The 23,296-nt window shown below is 39.2% G+C and overlaps 1 protein-coding gene across 1 annotated transcript; it reads right to left on the bottom strand.

Moving 5' to 3' along the window:
* Positions 1 to 841: 841 nt before the first annotated feature.
* On the bottom strand, positions 842 to 1,345 carry LOC128984972 (uncharacterized). Its single transcript, XM_054404343.1, has one exon. It carries the CDS (start codon positions 1,343 to 1,345, stop codon positions 842 to 844), a length of 504 nt encoding a protein of 167 aa, XP_054260318.1.
* Between the last annotated feature and the right edge of the window lie 21,951 nt (positions 1,346 to 23,296).

Raw genomic sequence — 23,296 nt, 5'->3', positions numbered from 1 at the left:
GCTTTTGCGCTTCTGTACTGGGTAGCGTTAACTAGAAGGCCAAAAAGCTATTTACGCAGTGGATACCTTTTGTACACCTGTCAAAACCGATTTACTTGATTTATCATAGTATAGTCCAGTCAAATGGTAGTTGAACGTTACAAAAAATAACTGTTACGATTTTTTTCTTAACTTTATGTTTTTTAGGGCGCTGAATCCGAATCTGAAGAGATCTAACAAAAATTCCTTGTGCGTTTTGAGCTAGACGAAAAAAATAAGAACATTTTTGCACATTTTTCACTTTCTTGATTATAACTTGGAAACTATGCATTCTACTTAATTTTACTAAAGAGAAAATGAAAGATCATGAAATTTACTACAAAATATCCCATTCCCCTTTCTCATCTCTTCACATGACCATCCAATCTCAGTTTCCTACTTTTTATTTGCGATATTATGTCTGGGTCTGAATAGATTTCCCATAGTTCTTTGCCTGTACTAACTTTCGACACACAGAGGTTTTATAAACCATCCCTTGCTACAGTTAGGGGATTTACCTAGGATTTATTATAATTTATTTAATGATGCATTGTAATATTTTATAAGAACAAGATAAAATCTAGTGTATTCAATTTATTCTCCATTTCAATCACAACTCAGTTATTATTGTTATTTACAAAATTAACAATCAGAACAAAACAAAAGTCTTTAACATCTGGAATGCAACCAACATTATAAAATCAAATGCTGCTTCTTGTACAATTAATATAAACATATATTACACTCGCCAACACTTAAAATTTGCTTGGCTCATAATACTTTAAAACTTTAAAATTTCTTCTGACTCTTGGCTTCTCCAACTTTATAGATCCAATTTCTCCGGCTTGTGCACAGTCCTCTGTGATCTCCTCAAAACTGTAGATGGACTGTATTGTACACCCCGTGGTTTCCCAACATCAGACTTCAACCTAGGCAAATAAGGTGAAGCATCATGTCTTGATATTGATGGTGATGTAGACTCCTGAAGAATAGGCAAATCTCTATTGAATTCTTGTTGATGTGCCTCAATAGTCCTTCCAACTTCCTCTTTCCGCACAATGATTTCGTCCTCCTCTACCTCCGTTGGCCTAAGATGGTCTGCATGGCAAACTCTTGTTTTGCCAAGAACACTAACCAAATAAGTAACTGGACTTTTACACTGTAATATACGACCTGGAACCCAACTAACTTTCTCCTGTCTGACTGTTTTAACCAACACCTTCTGATTATCATTAAAAATTCTACACGCACCTCTATGCCTATCTGAGGCTCGTTTCTGCATTTCCTGCTTCTTCCTTGACTCGTCTAGTAGATTAGGTTTTAACATAGTCAATTTTGTTCGAGGTTTCCAACGTAAGAACAGTTCAGCCGGGCTCACCCCGGTTACTGATGATGGAGTATTACGATATGCGAAAAGAAAGTTATCCAATTTATACTGCAGTGATGTCTGCTGAGATGATTTTTCACCCAAAACTTGCCTTAACAAACTTTTCTTAACTTCTTGAACAGAACGCTCGGCTGCTCCATTGGAGGCAGGGTGATATGGTGGAGAAAATGTTAGTTTCACACCATTTTTTCTAAGAAACTCCCTGAATTCTAGACTGGTAAAAGACGTGCCGTTGTCACACACCAACTCCTCAGGTAAACCATAAGCAGAAAATAGTGTACGAAGTTTCTCAATGGTCTTCCCCGTGGAAATAGAACCCATTAAAAATACTTCCATCCACTTTGAAAAACTATCCACTACAATCAACATTTGCTGTCTGGTGGTTGGATCTTCAGCAAAATCAATATGAATTCGGCGCCATCTCTCGGAAGTTAACGGCCATTGCTGCAATGGAACTTTTGAAGCAGCATTTCTTGTACTTTGACAAATCAAACAAGATGACACAGCATCCTCAATTACTTTTTCGATCCCAGGCCACCACACGTGGCTGCGTGCCAACAATTTCATTCGAGTAATTCCAGGATGTTGTTCATGCAATATCTGGATGACTTTACCTTGCAATTTCTTAGGTATGACTACTCTACTGCCCCATAAAATGCAATTTTTATCCACTGACAATTCATCTTTCCTTCTCTGAAATGGAATTAACATTGGGTCTACAATTTCACGCCACCCATACAACACAAAATCCCGAACTTTAGACAACAGTGGGTCTTTATCAGTCAATTGTCCTATCTCTAAAGAAGTGATTGGAGAATCGTCACTCCCCGAATTGAAGAAGTTCATTTCTCTTACACAAGATTCCACATGAGATATATAATTTTCATCCAACTCCAAAGTTTCATTCTCGGGTAGTGGTAAGCGTGACAACGCATCAGCGTGAGGCAAACTGGAACCTTTCCGATATTTTACCTCAAAATTGTAGGCAGACAAAATCAGGGCCCATCGTTGTAGGCGAGCAGCAGCTAAACTAGGCACCCCCTCGCTTCGATCCAAAAATAGCTGCTAGTGGCTGATGATCACTTTGTAAAATACAATTGGTACGCCCATAAATGTATTTATGGAATTTCTTCACTCCAAAGATCAGTGCCAACGCCTCCTTGTGGAGCTGTGAATAGTTCTTCTCACTGGCACTCAGTGTTTTTGATGCAAACGCTATAGGTCTTTCTTCTCCGTTTATTATATGGGACAAAATGGCAGAAACTCCTTTAGGACTAGCATCACAAGTGAGCACTAAAGGTTTCAAGACATCATAGTGTACTAAAACATCAGAACACAGAACCCAAGATTTACTTTCTTGAATGTTTGAGAACATTGCTCGGTCCATTTCCATGGAACATCTTTCTTTAACAGTTCATAAAAACAATGAATTTTAGCAGACAAGTTTTGAATAAATTTTCCATAATAGTTTATTAAACCAACATAAGCCCTTAGCTCGTCTTTACTAGTAGGTTCGGGAGCTTTTTGAATAGCTTCAACAATACCTTGTTGTGGACTGACTCCTGATGCTGAAATGACGTAGCCTAAATATTCCACTTCAGGCTGTAAGAACTTGCATTTACTCCCATTAACTTGTACTCCAAATTCCATAAGACGCTGTAACAATTTCTCCAATCTATAAAAGGCTTCCTCTCTTGTTGAGCCGCCAACCAAAACATCATCTAAATAGGCTACAGTACCTGGTAATCCGTTTATAATTTGATCGATCACAGCTTGAAATATAGCTGGAGCTGAAGAAAGTCCAAATGGCAGACGTCTTAGTCGAAATAGTCCCTTGTGAGTTGTTAACTTCAACAGAGGTTGTGAATCCTCCGCAACAGCTAATTGTTGATAAGCATTAGTGAGATCCACAACTGAAAAATATGTACAACCAGACAGAGAAGCAAATATATCCTCAGGTTGAGGTAATGGATAATGTTCCGTCTGTAGCACCGGATTCAATGTTACTTTGAAGTCTGCGCACAATCGGACACCATTAGTCTTGGGCACTGTAACTAACGGAGTAGCCCATTCTGAACTAGAAACTCTGTACGCTATACCATCCTCGACCCACAGTAGTTAATATTTCCTCTAACTAGAGGTAACATCAGGGTATGTTAACAATAAAAGTGATCTAGCACGTAGACTGCGATCTTGTGTGTTGCAGTGGCCGCGAACCGGTGCGGCGACCTTGTGTAGTCAGTGGGTTAGCGGATCCGTTGTGTAATGTCAAGTGCAGCTGCAATGCGGTTATTAGTCCAAGGTGTGTGCAAGGTAACCGAAAACTGCAATTCGGGTTATGGCCGGTGAGTGGAGCCGATAGTATAAAGACTAAGTACTCCAAACTTAACATCAGTTTGAAACATGATCTTCAACGTCTTGTTTGAGTTCGAGTCCATCGCCGAGGGGAGGGAAGCTCTGGCGAAGCTTCGACGCCACTTCGATGTTGTACCTTCAAAGACGTACGAAGTGGTAGAAGACGTCACCAGCTATTCACCAGGTAAATAAGGTAGTGGAATAATAACAAATGTCTGTTAATATGTGTCTATATTTTCTCATTGAAATATTACAACATTTGGAGAGCGGTTGGTGATGCCGGTACATTTAACTTTGTATGTCCCGTTAGCCAGCGTATCTACATCCGATTGGGACAGAGTTTGTCCGAACCGTTTTGGAAGAAACACCATCCTCACTATGTTGTCCACTAATACCTCTAGAATAACGCTAATCCCGTACTGTGCGTGGCTGTGTAATCGTGCCGCTGTAATTGTGTAGCCAGCAGGGTTTGTAAGTTCGGTCATTGCAATTCTAGAGGGTCCTTCGACAACCACTAGCTTGTTCAGTTTTGTACGGAGATCAGCAGACATGGTTCTGAAACATATAATCCTGTTAGTGCTGCGATCGTGTCACTTGCCGCTGTTTTGTGTTTGGAGACCGGGGTTTATTTATCTAGTACGCTAAATTGTGATTTCACCACACTATGTTTTTGGCTGTATTACATACGGGCTGAAAGTTACGTTTTGCTAGCCAGCTATCATCGTAATTTGGGGACCAAGCAGGTGGCAAAATCAGCTGTCTTCTTACTTAAAACATGAATGCATTTTATACAATCAAAATCCATAGCATTGCAATAGAATTGTGTTATTATCACCGTTGCCTAGTAACAATTTTTATTTTTGCTAATTCCTGAAATTATTTCTTAACATAACAAGTTGTAGTTGTGTTGACTATAGTCGTGAAAAGTGGTAATAGGGTGTGGTGAAAAATAGCGTTCGTACCACGGACCGAAATGGTTTTGTAGCACTCGATCGATTTCCCGACTTCGTCTCAAACTTAAAAATATCTCGAGCTGGTAAAACCTAATTTTTGGCGCTAGCTATGAAATATACTATTGTAGTATTGTCCGAATAACACTTGAGCAGTTGAAGATTAACAAACGTAGTGAAAGTAAATATGAGAAAATAACAACCTTCCTTCCCGACTTCGTCTCAAACTTAAAAATATCTCGAGCTGGTAAAACCTAATTTTTGGCCCTAGCTATGAAATATACTATTGTAGTATTGTCCGAATAACACTTGAGCAGTTGAAGATTAACAAACGTAGTGAAAGTAAATATGAGAAAATAACAACCTTCCTAAGAAACCAATACAGCCTACGATCCATCACTACGGTAAACTTGCTAGACGAATGACAGTAATAATAAATCTGATCAAGGCGTAACTACTATTTTTCCACCGACTGTCAAAACTCCAGCCAAAACCACAAAGTATTTGATGTTAAAAATACAACTAGGCAGTGAACGGTAATATTCTTTGTAAACCAGATAAACTATTTTGTCAATGTTATAGTTAAAACTCATACAACATTTGTAAACCAAGACACACCAATATCCACAGTAAAACGCTGATTTGACAAACTGTACTCTAAACTAAACAATCTGTTACAGCTGGAAGAATGGCGGCGGCTATGCGCCACGAATCACTGGTTCGATACCGTGGGGGAAAAAGACCGACAGAGGGACAGGGCCCGCCTGTAAAAAAACAATGTTTGACGCTCTGCTCCATACTCAATTCCCCCCCGCTGCAGCCACGCCCAGACACGTCCGAGCCGTCAACCTCTACAGCACCACCACAAGACATACGACCTGCACCATCATCACCGATCATCATATCTGATGATGATGATGATGATGATGATGATAATGAACTGCCAGAGGAGTTGGATCAAATGATATCAACACTTTCATCGTCGGGGTACAGCTCATTGGATGATGATGAGATTATCGATTTATTTAAATAAACATAAATGTACTGCTGTTTACTGTTATTGTTACTTTTACAACCCAAAAGTAGTGTAGTGTAACTAGAAACCAGAAAACAAGAGGTCTGTAAACCAAATAAAGTTTAGCATGCATCATAAAATGGTCAAACTCACAAAACCCGTATACGCTTCAGCTTTTGTTTATAAAAAACGTATGTATACACAAAACCACGCTAAAACCTACAAATAAAACCGAGCCGCGCAGTAAACATGATAAAAACTGTAGGCAGTAATTGGAAAAATGCCTCTTACAACTGCCAGCACAATTTGCAAAAGACTGTGGCAATTCATAAACAACTATCGTTAATTCTTACGAAAACCTTTTTTAAAAAATAGAGCTGAAATAAAGTAGTAATTAGTAATCAAGAGAGACAAACAACTGCTACTCACCAGCGTGTGGAAGGTTCGTTGAGTACGAGTACCAAGAGTAGAATGAGTACTCCAGTAATCCTCAACGTGTTTATATGCACACTTCGAGGTCTAGGAAGTTGATCCACTAATAGGTCGAGGACACAAAAGGGGGTTAAGGACAACCCTTAAAATGGGTCAATGACAATGTAAGATTCAGGTTAAGGACGACCATGTGTCAAGGGTACACCCCCGACATAAATACCCTCAGCACTCTGTGATCAGCACTCATTCGCTCAGTGCTCAGAGTAGTAGTAACATCTGTGTGCTCGGTGTTCGTGTGTGTGACTCGGTGTGTTAAATGTTCTTTTATGATGGAGTTTATAGAATGTTCCATTTGTCATGAAGCATATTTTATATCAGTGAAAGCGTTGGCGAGACACCAGCAAATGTGTCTTGCTACTAAAGTGTATTCAAAAAAATTCAGCAAGGGTAGGAAACATACTCTATCTACATCGTCTTCTGATGAGGACGTTGCTCATCCGTCTTCTAGAGGAAAGAAGCTACGGAACAGCAGCCCACCACTTGCTGAGAGATTCGAGGAGTCTGCAGCTGTGCCTCCAACCTCTCGACTACAAACTCCAGAAACGTCTACAAACGTCCAACTACATACGACTCGACAGAGCGCCACCACATCACAGCAGTCTGGAACACCACCTCGATTAAAATGGTACATGAAAAGAGGTCTACTAAGTTGTCGGGATTTTATCATTGACAATCCCAACGCTTACTACCGTGACACGAAAGCGTTCCTGAGTGTTGCACTTCCGGTTGCTGAGAAACTGCTTCGAGAAGAGTTTAAAACATCGCCCAGTCTCAAATACAACATGGTGGTGTTGTCAGTCTTCAACCATCAACATGAAGGAACGCAAGAAGAATTCAACTTCAAAACATCTACCAGGACAGTCTACGGCGGCAGCGATGATCTCCAAGACATTCTCGCCCAAGACGGTGCCAAGCTACTCACTGAGGAGTCTGAATTCGAAGGGAAGGGGTCTGGATGGACACTGGACCATCCGTCAACGCTAACGCTTAGAGTAAGTAGGTTTACTTTTAAGAAACCCACTGGGAAAGCATACACAGTACTGCCAAAACGTATAACACAAAGGAAAGCCACAATCAATGTTCGTAATACAGACTCTAAATGTTTTAAATATAGTGTACTAGTGAAACACCTCCCGAACGTAGATGTTAATTCAGTCTTGACTGAAGAATCGTTCGTTGACTATGAGCACGTATACAACTTTGAGGGAATAAAATTTCCTGTGACAGTGTCCTCAATCGCAAAGTTTGAATTAAATAATCCCAATACCTCGGTAAATGTTTTCGAAACAGCTCCAGGCTGTGATATAACACCACTACGGGTAGTTGATGAGAAACAGGACCACATAGATTTATTATTGTATCGCGAGTCAGCCGAAAACGCTCACTATGTTTATATATCTAATTTTTCCAAACTGATACGTCCACAAGTGGCTGCCGGACACAATCAGATCGTAATTCGCAAACGGTGTTCGACGCACCGTGAGGTTCGAAAATGTAAACCGGATCCAAAGTCATGGCTCGAAGAGCACCTACGACTTTGTAAAAAATTTAAACTCGCAAACACTCGCCTACCAAAGGAAGGTGAAAACCTATTAAAATACGAGGAGTTTGAAAATCAAATCCCGGTGCCGGTCATTGTTATTGCCGACTTTGAAGCTACTCTTGTACCAATAGTAGGCTCTGATCGTTCATTCGAATGTCACGAACCCAATTCCTATGCTACCTTAGTAAAGTCAACACCACCTGACGAGAAATTGCACGAAGTAGGAATCAGTACGGAGCCGCAGGTACACCGTAGTCCCAATGCTGCTCAGTCGTTTATGTTTCATATGCAACAAATTGCAGCGAGTGTCGAACAACTTTATACGCGATTCGAACCGGTCAAACCACTAACAGCTCAAGAGACGGAGCGCTTCGAATCAACCATGGCTTGCGAGCTGTGTGATCGTGCTTTCAATGACAGCACCTGTGTCAGGGTCTTAGACCACTGTCATATATCGGGTAACATGAGACACGTGATCTGTAGTAAATGCAATTTACGTAGCTCTACCATAAACTAAATCCCGGTGTATTGTCACAACATGTCGAATTACGATGGTAATTTTATCATAAAAAGCTTATCATCAGTCCCAGACTGTGAAGTAAAGGTTATCCCTTGTACAAACGATAAGTACATATCGATATCAGTCCGAGTGGGTCGTATGTGGCTGCGCTTTCTTGATTCCTTTAGACTGATGTCTTTGAGTCTGGCAAAACTGGCCGACACCTTGTCAGAAAATGAACTCGTAGAATCGTCGAAACTCGTACCCACTGAACATTTAAATCTCATCCGACGTAAAGGGGTTTATCCTTATAGTTATGTAACGTCAGCAAAAGTATTTGATGAAACAAGCTTACCAAACCGTGATGCATTTTATGACAAACTCAATAACGAACCGTGTTCGGTGGAAGATTACACATTTGCGATGGAAGTTTGGGAAAAATTAAAAATGGAAACCTTTGGAGATTTCCATGATTTTTACTTGAAACTTGACGTCTGCCTTCTTGCAGACGTTCTGACATCATTTAGGAAAACGTGTTTGGAAGCGTACAAGATCGACTGTTGTCATATGTACACCGCACCTGGACTTGCCTACAAAGCGATGCTGCGTATGACACGTGTAACCCTTGAGTTACTTACCGATCCTGATATGTTACTGATGATTGAAAGTGGCATACGAGGTGGGTTAGTCCAATGTGTGACCCGCTATGCCAAAGCAAACAACCCTCATTTAATCAATACCGCTGACTACGATCCCAATGAAAAGCAGAGCTGGCTGCTGGTTCCCATGAGTTAGGCTGCTGATCAGAACGCACAGCTGCTTTGTGTGGCTGGTGTATACTATGAGAGTGACTCACCACAGATGTTGTCGGTGCTGACGACGAAGACGTATATGACACTGAAGACGACGTTGAGGCTGGTAATGAAGATAACTTAGCTGCTGATGTATTCTGTAATAGTTGTTGCGAATGTTGAGGGGGCGGCGGCGGCGGCGGCAGTTGTGGCAAAATTGAGGCATGTAGATTACTTTGATGATATTTCTGGCGAAAAACCTGGCTCGACCTAGCACGTGTGGCAGATTTTGTTGTTGACGAGTTGACTGGAGTTTTCTGAATTGACGGTTGTTCCGGCCGGTACTCTTCCACATCCTTTGAACCGTAATCCTCTTCCCCTGCGTTGACATTTTGACTGCACTCGCGGGTATAGTAATTTGTTTCGACCGCACCTGCTGTTGTGTGTACGGAATCAGATACGTCTTGTAGAGTCTCACCAGTTAAAGATGCAAGAAGCTGGTCAATGTCCATAGTATTTACATCGGAGTATATTACATTATGCACTGGTAAAGCAGGCGGAGCTTTAGTACGTTTACGTTTCACTCGCGAAAGATCTTTACGCGGAACTGGTGCCGACCGCTTCACTGACGCTTCCATACTGGCTAAACCAGCAAACCAGTTCTAGGTTTTATACGGAGTGCAGGTCTGGACAGGTACGATCATCGACCTTGCGATGCAGATGGCGTCAAGGATAAATCCACTGAACTGAAAACAAGTCTAGACAGGTCGCGCGCCCGCGCGGATATTTTAAGAGAGAGATAATTTTGGTGTCGTAAGTAATACAGTGAGCTTTGCATCAATATTTGTAAGCAATTTTAAAGTTTTGACATCTGATTCATCCAACGTGTTTATCCTTCTATCATAGGTTCCTAATAATTTTGATGTTTTCTCATCTGATTCTTGCAGTTTCTTTATCTCTTCTTCTAAAGATACCAACGATTCAGATGTTTTCCCGTCTGATTCATGTAGCTTTTTGATTTTTTTATCCAAAGATACTAAAGATGCAGACGTTTTCGCATCCGAGTCTTGTAGCTTCCTGAGCTTATCATCCAAAGATACTAACGATGCAGAAGTTTTCTCGTCTGATTCATGTAGCTTTTTGATTTTTTTATCCAAAGATATCAAACGTGTAGACGTTTTCTCATCTGAGTCTTTCAGCTTCTTGAGCTTATCATCCAAAGATACTAAAGATGTAGACGTTTTTTTATCCGAGTCTTGTAGCGTCTTGAGCTTATCATCCAACTCTGTAATTAATTTAGATGATTTCTTATCCGATTCTTGTAAGTTGTTTAGTCTATCGTGATAGGATACCTGTTTTTCCTTTATGTCGCTTAGGTCGGTCTTAATAGTTTCCTCTATGGAGACTATTGATTTTTTTACATCCTTAACTGCTTGATGGAGCTCTTCGAGGCTAACAGCAAAGGTCTTTAACTTTTCTTCTACCTCATTTAAATCGTCTTTGTTCACATAGAAACGATTTAGATAACCTTTAGACACTTTTTGACGTGATACGTCAGGATCCACTGCAGCTCTGAACCTCTTGGTTCCATCATCACTCAACACATACGCATCGTCGTCTTCATCATCAGATAAGTGACGCTTCTGTTCTTGATACAAAGAGTGTCCAAACTTGTCTATAACGTGTCTTCTAATCATAGTTTGTACAATATATGTTTATCATAACAATATCCAAACCAGAATGGTGAAACGAACATGATATTAGCCTATTTAAACCCACTAAGGGAAAACCAAGGCATTTGACATAAATCTTGATCCTGTTAGACGTCCTAGCTAGTTTGTGTAGCTCGTTTTTACTATACCCAAGAGTTGAACCGAGATGGAAATCCCAACCACTTTACGTATATTTTGTTTCCTTTACGTCTGAGTACTTTTTCAACAAGAAATGTGTCAGGATAGTTAGTTTTTTGTAGTTCAGGTTCGTAAAATGCGCCCTTTATATCGTTTCCTTCTTCGTCTTGTAAGTAGTATACAGGGGGAGATGACTGACGTACACGAACTACTTTAAAAAGCTCGGTACTCCAATTTGGAGTGTAGCCTTTTTCAAACAACGTTTTATATTTTGAGATCCTCACTTTGTCGTTTACTTTAAACTTAGCGACACTACCAGTCTTAGACATATTTAACTTTTTTACCAAAAACTGTTCATTTTGTTTAATGACGTCTTTTGGTTTCATACCTATCTGTGCACCCTAAAATTGTACTTTTTAATCAATTTAGGAAGTAATTCTAGCCACTTGTAGTTACCCTGTACGCTAAATTCTTTATACATCCAGTTCTTTATCGTTTTGTTGAGTCTTTCAACGACTGAGGCCTTTAATGGACTATACGTACTATAGTGGTTGATACCATGTTTTTTCATTAGTGTTTTAACCTCTTTATTGTAAAAGTCAGTGCCGAGATCACTTTGAATATTGCGTGGTATCCGACCACTTCCTTCAATCACACTTTCCAATGCTGATGCAACAGTTTTTCCAGCTTTGTTATTTAACGCCACTGCCCATGCATATTTTGATAACACATCTATCACCATCAAAACATACTTTTTCCCTCCATTTATCCTAGCATAAGGAATCATTTCTATCAGGTCGGCTTGCCACAAATCATCTATACCGCGTACAAAAACCTTTCTTCTAACGAATTTCTTTCTGGCTTGTCTATGCAGCTCGTTGACAATTCCTCTCTTGGATGCCGACAAAGACTCCTCAGTTGATCTGTCACTCATTGTGTCAAGCTATTATTCCGTTTAATTTTAACAAACCTATTATGTATTGTATTTCTTCACTGTGAGCTGTGTGACCTGCTTCTTTCGAGAGAATTAAGGTCTTAAGTCGTTTTACCAGTAGATTGGCATTGCTTTTATACGGTTCAATGTTTTCCACAGTTATTCCACTCCCAGAGGGTGATGCCGATGTTGCCACACTGTACTTTGGTGGAAACAGCACTGAAATAACAGTTGAGTAATTTTTACCTCTGTTGCTATTTATAGGTTTTTCTGCGGAATACATTTGACGATGGGCGTTGGAAGCTTGCAGTATCTCCTTATAAGACTGTAGGTCTTGTTGTGTAATGGAAGCTTTGTCGGGAACCTGCATGAAAAGAAGTTCCAGGAGTCCTGGTGTAGCCTCGTAGCTACGATCTTTTACAATTACATGCGAGTTGGTAAACTTTATCCTTAAACTGCCAATGGTCATATTACCTCTCCCATCGAGTTTAACTCCATATGTGGAGTCTATTTTGTCCTTATATGAGGGGCCGGAAAGTCGTTTAAGGTATTTTTGTATTTGACTAGGTGTAGGTGTTTGTGTAGACATATCCATTGACTTATCCGCTTCACATTCTTCATTTTGTATCTTTTCTATTAAAATGTTTTCTTTTTTTACATCTTCCGGTTCTTCCTTCTTAATGTATCTATAAGAGTCATTCAGACGTGTTTCCAAAGTCTCTTGTAGGGGTTTTACAAGCGGTTTGGCTTGGGCTTCCAACAATTGTTCTACATGCTCAGCATTGTTCCTTAGTTGTCTGTACTTCTTTCGAACGGAATCGGTCAACCTCAGCAGTTCTCGTTTGATTGCCTGCTCTCTACTCAGTGGTCGTTGGTAGGTTTTTAAGTTAAGCTTGAATTTTTTACCAACCTTCTTCCTAGGGCGTTTTCTTGTCGGGACACTAGTATATACGTCCATTCTCTTAGCCAATCTGATACTGTTATAACATGTGAAGGCAAGCAGTTGACCTTATATATCAGTAATGAACGTGTCTATACCACACCTATAACGACCTTTGTTTATTTCACAGTCCTTATTGATGGTTACAAATCCATACTTTTGCTTTTGCCAACAAGCTCTACAAAGCGTTTTAAATTTTTCAAACGTCATATCGGTGTTTACGTGATCTTTGTAGACATGATGTAAGTTGAGCTCATCCTGTTTAAACAGAATTATGAGATTTGCATTATCTCTAATTAGATGTTTTGGCAAACGGGTGTAGGTTTGTATGAGATAGAATGTGTCTACATTTCTATGTCTACCCATACTAAAGTATGCTCTCATGTTATCTTGCTTGTCACAAGCCACGTCGTCAAAAATCATTATCGAGTCCTGTTTTGCCTCTCCTGGATCCGGTACCTCTTCACTGTTGTTAAATGTGAAGTACCCAATATATGGAAGATTACTAATTATTTGCTCTAACAGCTTGTACTTTGGTTGCATTAGTGATTTACTAAACACATATATGTTGGCATATTTTAGTCCATTCGGTTCAGTCAGAAGGCTGAACATTAAGTTGGTTTTACCACAGTTTGACGGTCCACACACAATAGACCTAATGGACCGAGGAAGGAGGCTGCCATGTTTCTCAACTTCACTGTCAGTGGTGATCAGTTTGTCCACTGAGTTGTCCACAGTGAACGTGTCACGTTGCTTTTGAAATTTCATCCTTACACCACAAGCGTCACACACAAAGTGCTGCTGTGATATATAAGGATTCAGTGATATATCACTAGCTCAGTATGATCAGGATCTCGAGAGGTCGAGGACTACTTAATCGCGGGATAGACTCTTTGCCTATCGAACTTCACTTGCCCGGGTATCAGTACTGTGGCCCTGGGTCAGATTTGAGGAAGCGTCTGGAGCGTGGGGATCAAGGAATTAACTTGTTGGATCGGGCATGTAAAGAACACGACATAGCTTATAGCAAGAACAAAGATCTTCCTAGTCGTCAAGCTGCAGACAGAGTTCTTGCTGACAAAGCTTGGACACGTTTTAGCTCTAAAGGTGTACCGTTTGGTGAGAAGCTCGCCTCCTGGGTCGTCGCCAGTGCAATGAATGCAAAGTTGAAGCTCGGTGCGGGTACGGTGAAGAGAGGGAGAAGAGCTCGCAAAGCCAAGTCTGGAATGGGTACAACCACTAAACGTAGAAGGACCGTTTGCAGAAAGAAGAGGAGAAGTGCTACTAAGAAACTAACCTCCAAACCTTTTACCTTTTCCGACATATTGCGACGGGCAAGAGACGCTGTACAGGGCTCAGGACTGAAATTTTATAAGGAAAGTAAAGATGGAGGTAGACGTCGTTTGAAAAAGGCCGCCACGTCTGCTCTACAAGCTATCAAGTCCATGCGAAGAGGAAAGCGTGCTGCGTTTGACCATTTGCGTCGTAGAGAACGCATTCTCGCATTACCCAAGTCAGGAGGTGTGTTGCCATTATTGCCGATTTTCGCGGGTTTGAGTGCACTGGGTAGCTTGGCAGGTGGGGCCGCTGGTGTGGCTAAAGCAATAACTGAAGCCAAAGATGCAAAGAAACGCCTGGGAGAGCTGCAGAGACATAACGAAACCATGGAAGCTATCGCTTTACGCAATGGAAAGGGTTTGTTTTTTAGACCTTACAAAAAGGGACTCGGAATTTACATGGCCCCATACCAGAAGCAACCAAAAAACTTATAAACTTCTTGCCCAAACGTGCTTTATACGATTTTGACTTGGTGTATTGGGCAAGGAAATTAAAGATTCCACACTTTAGAGGGGTATTTATGCGGGATGAACTACCACAAAGCCCGTGGAAAAATGAGTCTGCAATAGTGAACTTGGACGACAGCACTGGTCACGGCACACATTGGGTCTGCTACAAGAAGAATGGGGAGTTTGTAAGGTACTTTGACAGCTACGGAGATCTTACACCACCATTGGAACTTCACAAATATCTGAAGGGGAATTATGTCTCTTACAACAAGACTGCTTATCAGGATGTAGACAATAAGAGTGAAAACTGTGGGCGTTTGTGTTTATATTTTTTGTCTACAACCTAATAAATATCTGTTATAAATAAGATGTTTTAGTCCCTTCCCGTCCAGTCATGTCTCTGACGTTTGTACTTTCGGGTAGGAGTTCTACACTCTCTGTTGACTACTTCCCGCCGGTTGAGTTGGATCCAAATTGTGAGTACGAGATTGGCCTTCTCAGCTTTGAGACTTACAACTCGATACCTAATATTGATGAAACCAATAATATGTTTCATTTTGACAATGGGAAAGTGATTAAAATCCCTACCGGCACTTATGAGGTACAGGATATTGAGAGCTTTTTTTCAATTCAATTCAATTATTTAAGATGGGGACGCCACTATGTGCGTATTTTAACCCAAATATGAGTGAAGGATGAGTGTAGGATGAGTGGCGCGATCTTGTAGTCTTGTTAGTGACTAAGGCCGACATGTTCCTTAGACACAGCTGTTAATTAATAGCCCATACAGCTAATGGCAACTAAGGGACCTACAGTTTATAGTGGAATCCGAACCACATTTTTCCTTGTAATTTACGAATTGGTCTAATTATCAGGATAATACTGCGGATAGTCGTAGTACTCACTAGTGCGGACGTTAATCCACACCAGGGAGCATCGCATCCACAGTGCATCCCTATAAATATCCACAATTCGTGACCTCCCATTTATAAGGGAGAAGTTTAAGCTATTACCACAGTCGTCTGAGAAAAAGTATTGGATACGCCTAGGGACTAACAATAATACTTTACAGACCTCCATGAAGAGCACTGTACAGGTGGATTTCTCTCAACCAAACTCTGTAGGATCTCTTTTGGGTTTCCAAAAGGAAGTTGCAGAGCCAGGGAATGAAATTTACTCAAAGAACGTAGTAGATATCTTTAAAATAAACACAATAAGACTGGAGTGTAATATATCGAGTGGGTCCTACGTAAATAATAGACAAGCGCACACCATCTATCAGTTTTTTCCCTCTGTACCTCCCGGATATAAGCTGATTGAAGTTCCAAACTCCGTCATTTACCTGCCGATCACCACTAAGGTCATTAGTAACATTACGCTTAAGATTGTTGATCAGGACGAAAGACTGGTGGATTTCAGAGGTGAACGTATAACAACCTGTTTACATATTAGAAGAGTCACAGGATTGAAATAGACAATGGGTTATGTTTATTTCCCACCCACACCTTCAAAGTGTGCTTCTAATCTGCAGAGAGAGAACAAAGGCTATTTATTGGACACCCGCAAGCCAAAGGTAAACAGTGTTAGTCAACCACCCAAGCGGTTAACACGTACTAATCAACGGTTTTTACGCTCGTTAGGATTTCAAGTACTTCAGTAATGGATATATTAAACATTTTGGGAAGTGTTCCATTTGATGATACAATATCACACATGGAATACCACACTCATTTCCCATATGCTTCTAGCACACTTGAGAACAACGATGAAATTAGAATACCTATACAACAACAAGATCTGTGTGTTCTCCCTTCAATGAGCTATTTGTACATCGAAGGAAAGCTTCTTACTAAAGACGACGCTAAGCCTACAAGAACTGGATTTACAACAAACGCTTTTGCCTTTTTGTTCGATGAAATTCGGTATGAAATCAATGGTGTAGAGATCGATCGCGTAAAGAATCCTGGTATAACATCTACTCTTAAAGGTTACGCTTCACTAAACGAGACCGTGTTGAAGGGATTAGGAAATTCAGGCTGGCCATCTACAGTTGACCGATTGTCATCAACACTAGAATCACATGTAGTGGATTCCGAAGGAAATTTCAGTTTTTGCATACCACTGAGTAAACTTTTAGGGTTTGCAGAAGATTACAGAAAAGTAATTGTCAACTGTCGTCATGAACTGGTTCTGATCAGATCCGCAGGGGATAAGAATGCGGTTTTGTGGACTGCTGCCAGTGCCACTGACACAACACCTGAAGACGTTAAGGTTAAACTTGAAAAACTGTGTTGGAGAGTCCCATACGTTACACTGAGTGACAAACAAAGGATCGCCTTGCTTCGCCATTTGGAACGGGGTACAAGCATTCCTGTAGAATTTAGAAGCTGGGAACTCTATGAATATCCCTCCCTACCTTTGTCTGATAAACAGTCATGGTCAGTAAAGACTGCTTCTCAACTGGAAAAACCTAGACATGTTATGGTAGCGTTCCAGAAAGAGCGCAAAAACAACATCAAAAAGTCAGCAGCATGTTTTGATCACTGTAAGATATCCAATCTTAAGCTTCATCTTAATTCCATAAATTATCCTTATGATGATTTAAAACTGAATATCAGTAAGAACCGGTACGCAATCTTATACGATATGTACACTCGTTTCCAGGAATCATACTACAATATTCCTTCACAACCACTTTTGAACGTTAGCAGTTTCATAAATCACGCTCCTGTAGTTGTAATTGATTGCTCGAAGCAGAACGAATCCCTCAGGTCTGCTCCGGTCGATATTCGTTTGGAGTTTGAAGCCAGTGAAGCTTTTCCCTCCAATACTACTGCATACTGTTTAATCATACACGACAAGTCGTTCACATACGATCCTTCCACTAATTTGGTTCGCAAAATAATGTAAGTGTGGAGGGGGAAAGGCTATATATCCCACAGCTTCCAGTTAGTTCACTCAGACGTTTTCCTACAGTTGGTGCGGGCAACACAATCATGATTGCTAAGGCAGTAATAGATTTCAGTGCTTTTGTCGGAAACAACAAGAAGGTTATAATCAAAGAGCTTACAATTTTGGACTTGGATTCAAGATGTTCTCAACATTGGATATTTAAATTGCCCAAGGACACAAGCACATCAGTATATACTGGACCTGACTGTGGAGTATGGCACACCTCGGCGTTTGAAGGACATAATAGGTGGCTGAGCAAACACTATCACGGCATCGGATTTGACACAGGGAGTGTCGAATATGAATCTCTACTTCCTGCACTGCAGGACATTTGTTGCAGTACACAACTACTTTACGCTGCTTCAAATGAGAAGGCAAAAGTTTTAGAAGAAATACTGGATCATCAACGAGCTGTGATCAGTCTCGAGTCTTTGGGATGTCCACCACTTTCTAGTGACATTTTAATACTCCCACCCATTGATGAACAACAGGCACATCAGTGTTTGTTTCATCATTTGTATGCACCCGGTTTCTACTGCACTCAGTCCAACGCTCACATACTCGCTGATTGGTGTGTAAACAACCCTAAACTAATAGACTTGAACGATCCTGCAGTGAGGGAGAAAACTTTTACTGACTGGAAACTCAAATCACCTTCAGCCAAACATCTTGCCGAAGGAGGCTTCATTAGGATGGTTAGTTTGAAGGATACTACCAAATGTGTCTATTGCGGGGCAAGGCTTTTCAAGTGGGAAGAAGGAGATGATCCCATCGGCGATCACAACTAAAACTCACCGTTTTGTGCATTCCTTCGCTTCCGAGATCAGCAGAGATCAGAAAAGGATGAACGTGGTGATATTCCAGCAGACCAAGACGTCACTGGCCGATACATCGTATCTCCAGAAGTAACTCATGAAGATCTGTTAAATATGTGCAGAGCTTAAGATCAAAATATATGTTTTTACTCAAACTTGTCTTTAAATACACTACCCCTTATTCACTATCAGCAGACCTCTTCCAGCTCTCTTGCAACATGTCTCACAAAAAGGAACTCACCTTTTCAAATCCCCTTGACACTACGTTTTACTTCTCCAACTACGAAGATCGGAGGTGTACCAGCTTATTGGACCGATATCGTTTCAGACAAAGGATTCTTCAAGTTGAGTCAGTTTTACACCAATCGCTTTTACTCAAGATACGACATATTACCCAATGTTCTCTTGATGATCATTCTATGTGCTTAATAAATAATTATAAACATTAACACTGTTTATCACTACTCCTTCCAGCTCCCTCCCAACTCACTGCATCGAGGCTCGACCACACGAGATTGCCGTCTCCGCACCGGATCACTTTTATTGCTAACATACCCTGATGTTACCTCTAGTTAGAGGAAATATTAACTACTACCCACCGATCTAATTCTTGTTCTACTTTTTCCCTTAACGAGTAAGGCACAGACCTAAATTTGCAAAACTTAGGAACAGCATTGTCCTTGAGAGTGACTTGAGCCTTAACACCTTTTATTTCTCCTGGCCCCCCTTGAAACACTGCATTGTATTTTTTTTTAACGCCTCTACTTCAGCCTCAAGTTTGCCATTAGACAACACAACTTCACAATTAGATTGCTTCAATTCACATGTGGTAACATTCACTGTAGACTTATATTTAGTACCAGTAGTATCATACGATCTTGAAAATACAGCATGCCAATCCAACTTTAATTTTGCTAACCAGTTCCTTCCAAGCAAAATAGGCTGGTCTTTACGACAAACCTCAACAATCAATAGTGGTAACACTAGGTTCTGGTTTTTATATAAAACTCTAACCTCAGCTTGACCTAGAACAGGCACGTCACCACCTGTGTAAGTTCGCAATTTCATAGAAACAGGCTTTAATTCAATATGAGAAAAATGTTCATTAAAAACATCTGAAGGACAAACTGATACAGCTGACCCGCTGTCAATTTCCATCTCCACCAGAACCTTCTCTATAGTTAGCCTTACCTTGTAAGCTGCCATACCTGTGTTTAATCCAAAGTTGTACAAACACACATTATTTGAAACTTCATTGCAGCTTGAGCTAAGCTCATTGACATCATCTTCGGAGATTTGATGGACTCTATTAGCACCTGACTTGTCCTTCCTTCCAAATTTTGCAACTTTACTTTGGTTTCGGCAAGCTCTTAGTAGATGCCCAACCATGTTGCACCCACTGCACTTATAATTTGCATATGGACATTCATTGGCCCTATGTTCAACTGAACAACATCTGTAACACTTAAATTTAGCATTAATATTAGTCATACCAGCACCAATAGCTGAATTGAAATGACTACCAGTCTGCCTATTTTGATTCACATGTGAAGAATTGGGCTTGGAATTTAAATGACAAATTTCCTGTTTTGGATTGAACAAACTTGTCTGTTTTTCAGCCTGCTCTAATCTGAGTGTCAAACTATAAGCTTCATCAAATTCTTGATCCTCAGACAATAATTTTTGCCTTATGACCTCATTACTTATCCCTGAAATAAGCTTGTCTCTAAGAGCCTCTTTTAAGAATGTGCCAAATTTACATGAGCTAGCTAAATGTTTAATCGCTACAACAAACTCTGAAATACTCTCACTAGGTTTTTGCACACGAGAATAAAAAGTGTATCTCTCAGCTACCACCAATTTCTTTGGAGAAAAATAGTTCTCAAGCACTTTAACTAACTCTTCATAACTTTTGCTATCTACAGCTGCAGGTGAAACTAAATCAGACAAAATTGTTAAAACTTTTGGGCCTACAACAGTTATTAAAACAGAAACTTTAGTATCGTCATCAATCTCATTAGCTTTGAAATAATGCTTAAGCCTCATTGCATATGATTCAATGGACTCATCTTGTGGGTTAAATTCACCAATCTTACCTATTCCTAACATCTTAGTCTTTAAGTTTACCTCCCTTTTTTTTGTTTAGATTTATCTTCTTCAGAATCTGGTATAAAACAAAAAAAACTTTACTTTTACTAGAATTACTATCACTCGGAACGAGGTCCGTTTAATTTGACTGCGCCATTGTAATATTTTATAAGAACAAGATAAAATCTAGTGTATTCAATTTATTCTCCATTTCAATCACAACTCAGTTATTATTGTTATTTACAAAATTAACAATCAGAACAAAACAAAAGTCTTTAACATCTGGAATGCAACCAACATTATAAAATCAAATGCTGCTTCTTGTACAATTAATATAAACATATATTACATGCATTTTAACTATACGTCAACATTACATATTAACAATAGTGTGGACACTTACCTTATAAAAAAATTAAAATTTCACTCACTACCTCTTAGTTTGTAACATTTAGAATAATTCGTTTATATAAAAATAGTTAGTGGGTGGCTTTAAAGTCGTCTGTTACTTGTGTTAATTATGCCTTAAAATAATAAATTGTTAATTATAGCCTGCATATATATAAATGATTAGATGATGTATAATGGGATTAATAGTGTAACTGTATCAACATTGAATTTCGTGGTTTACAAGTTCAGGAGTTGTTTACAAACAACGTTTAATCTGTAACATTTAAGTTATGTTTACCCGCATCACATGAATTAATAAACTTACGGTTCCCCAGCACTGAGTTTAACTTACCTGCCCAACGTGTGAGTTGTAACATATCTTTGTAAGATTGTGTGCAACAAAAATTAATAATTTCTGCATGAATAATGTTACTGAATTCTTTCACAGTTTAAGTCAGTGAGAACCAAAAGTTCTAGGATTTTCTTCAACGATATTTTACGATATTTTTCAATTACGTATTCAAACTTCAGTAAGACCTGCTGTTGATATGTCTTGTGGATTTTAACTCTTTTATGAAGCTCTAAAAAATGTATCAGTTGTTGGTGGGAAATTAGGCCCACTATGTAATCATCATCAATATTAAACATTTAGTTTCAGTGTTTAATTTTGTCTGCTTTATTATCTTAATTGAATAATAATAACTATTTTCCTCGTCACATTTTGGAAAGATCAGTACTTTACTTTTGCAGTCATATTATAGTATCTGTAACTCATACAACAATAATATAAATAACCATGGTGATTAAAATTGTACTTCAATTTGTATTAATCATGAACCTAACGTACATGTTATTTAGAACTTTTGCGTTTTTTCACTATTATGGTTCTCTAGTTATGGACGTAGCCGCCTTTCCCTTGAAGTTGTGCATCACTTTTACCCTGCCTTAAACTACCTGTTTTTGATTCGTTGGAAAAGGTACCGTCGACTCTTGGGTAAGTGTCTTTTCAAACTTGCGTACAGAACAAGAATACCACTACTTGAATAGCTTTAATAAGCAAAGAAGAATCTACTATTTAAAGATTTATTAAAGAAAAACTTAAATTTTTCAATCTCAAAGAGGGACAAAGAGAAGAATACTCGTAAGGAAAATTTGTGCTCCTGAAGAACAAAAAAAAATACTCATTTAAAGGCTATCTTTATAAACCTCAATTAGTGAGTGAAACAAGAATTTTATTAAGGAATACCTACAACTTTCAAGGAGCAAGCAAGGAATCATCATATAAGAGCTAACTGTTAAAACCTGAAAGAGTGAAAAGGAGAATCTTCGAAGGGGAAAAAACCTGCAATTCTAAGTAAACGGATAATACTGGAAGAAAAATATGTGAAACTTGAAACCTTAATTAACAAAAATAAATACAATGTAGTCAGTATAATTTTATGTATTTTTTTGCAATTGAAAGAAAATAAAAGACAGCAAAGACATTTTACTTTTTGGCAAAGTTTATAATGGATTTATAACTCGTGATTCGTTATACATTCGCTGTGGGATTAGGGGAATCGTTCAAAGTTTGCTAATAACGTAGAAGACAAACTTTCATTTTTATCCTAGGATGGTAGGATATAGCCCGGGATTACTTTAACATTACTTCAGTCTAAGTTAGGTGTTTCATCACTTAATTTAAAAGGCATTGATGATTGGTGGGATTTGAACCCGGGACCTTAAGGACCTTAGTCCCATGCTCTACCACTAGGCTACTCTTCCCTCCCAGAAAAAAAAACTACCTTACCTTAAGGGGCCTTCAACATTTGTTTTCTTAGGTAAGGTAATCCAATAGATGTATAACTCCAGCCCCGAATGATAGGTGTAAATGTACAGAAATTGCAATGGAGTGTACTCTGTCTGGTTACAAATAAAACTTCTTAGAAATCAATTTTTAAGATAGAAGGTTTTTGTGTAATTCAGAACCTATACATGACATTCTAGTCATCAGAGAATTCAGCGTTTCAATAAATATTAGGTCGAAATCAATAAAACAAGTTAAAATACAGAAAAAATGTTTAAAGAAAAACTCGTATACTAAAGTCTCTTAAGGATTTCCAAGATGAATGTGTACGAAGCTTGTACGAACGTTGGAGAATTTTATTTACCCACAAAACGAATTATTTAACTGACGGTTCGCAGCGACATGCTGAACACTTGAATGTATGTCTTGAGATAATGTTTGATATTTCCACTTTGTTACAATGTTACTACATCGCTTCGACATTGTGCTTATAAAATATACAAAGTTTCTATCTATAATAAGGTGTTTTCTTTTTTTTCATTTAAAGGTATATGAAACATACTAGACAAATGCAATGTTATCCTTTTAAAAAATCGTAAAAAAATTTAAATAGTGAAAAATCTTACTACCCTGTTTTTGCATAATAGTGTTCAATAAGAATATCATTTCACACTAGTTTCTCATATACATTTTTTTACTCCTTA

The sequence above is a fragment of the Macrosteles quadrilineatus genome, unplaced genomic scaffold, assembly GCF_028750875.1.
Source record: "Macrosteles quadrilineatus isolate MER2022 unplaced genomic scaffold, UCM_ALF_1.0 Scaffold_2__2_contigs__length_208266976, whole genome shotgun sequence".
In the NCBI taxonomy this organism is placed as follows: domain Eukaryota; kingdom Metazoa; phylum Arthropoda; class Insecta; order Hemiptera; family Cicadellidae; genus Macrosteles; species Macrosteles quadrilineatus.
The sequence above is the reverse complement of the archived record's forward strand: the minus strand, read 5'-3'. Positions and strand labels throughout refer to the sequence as shown.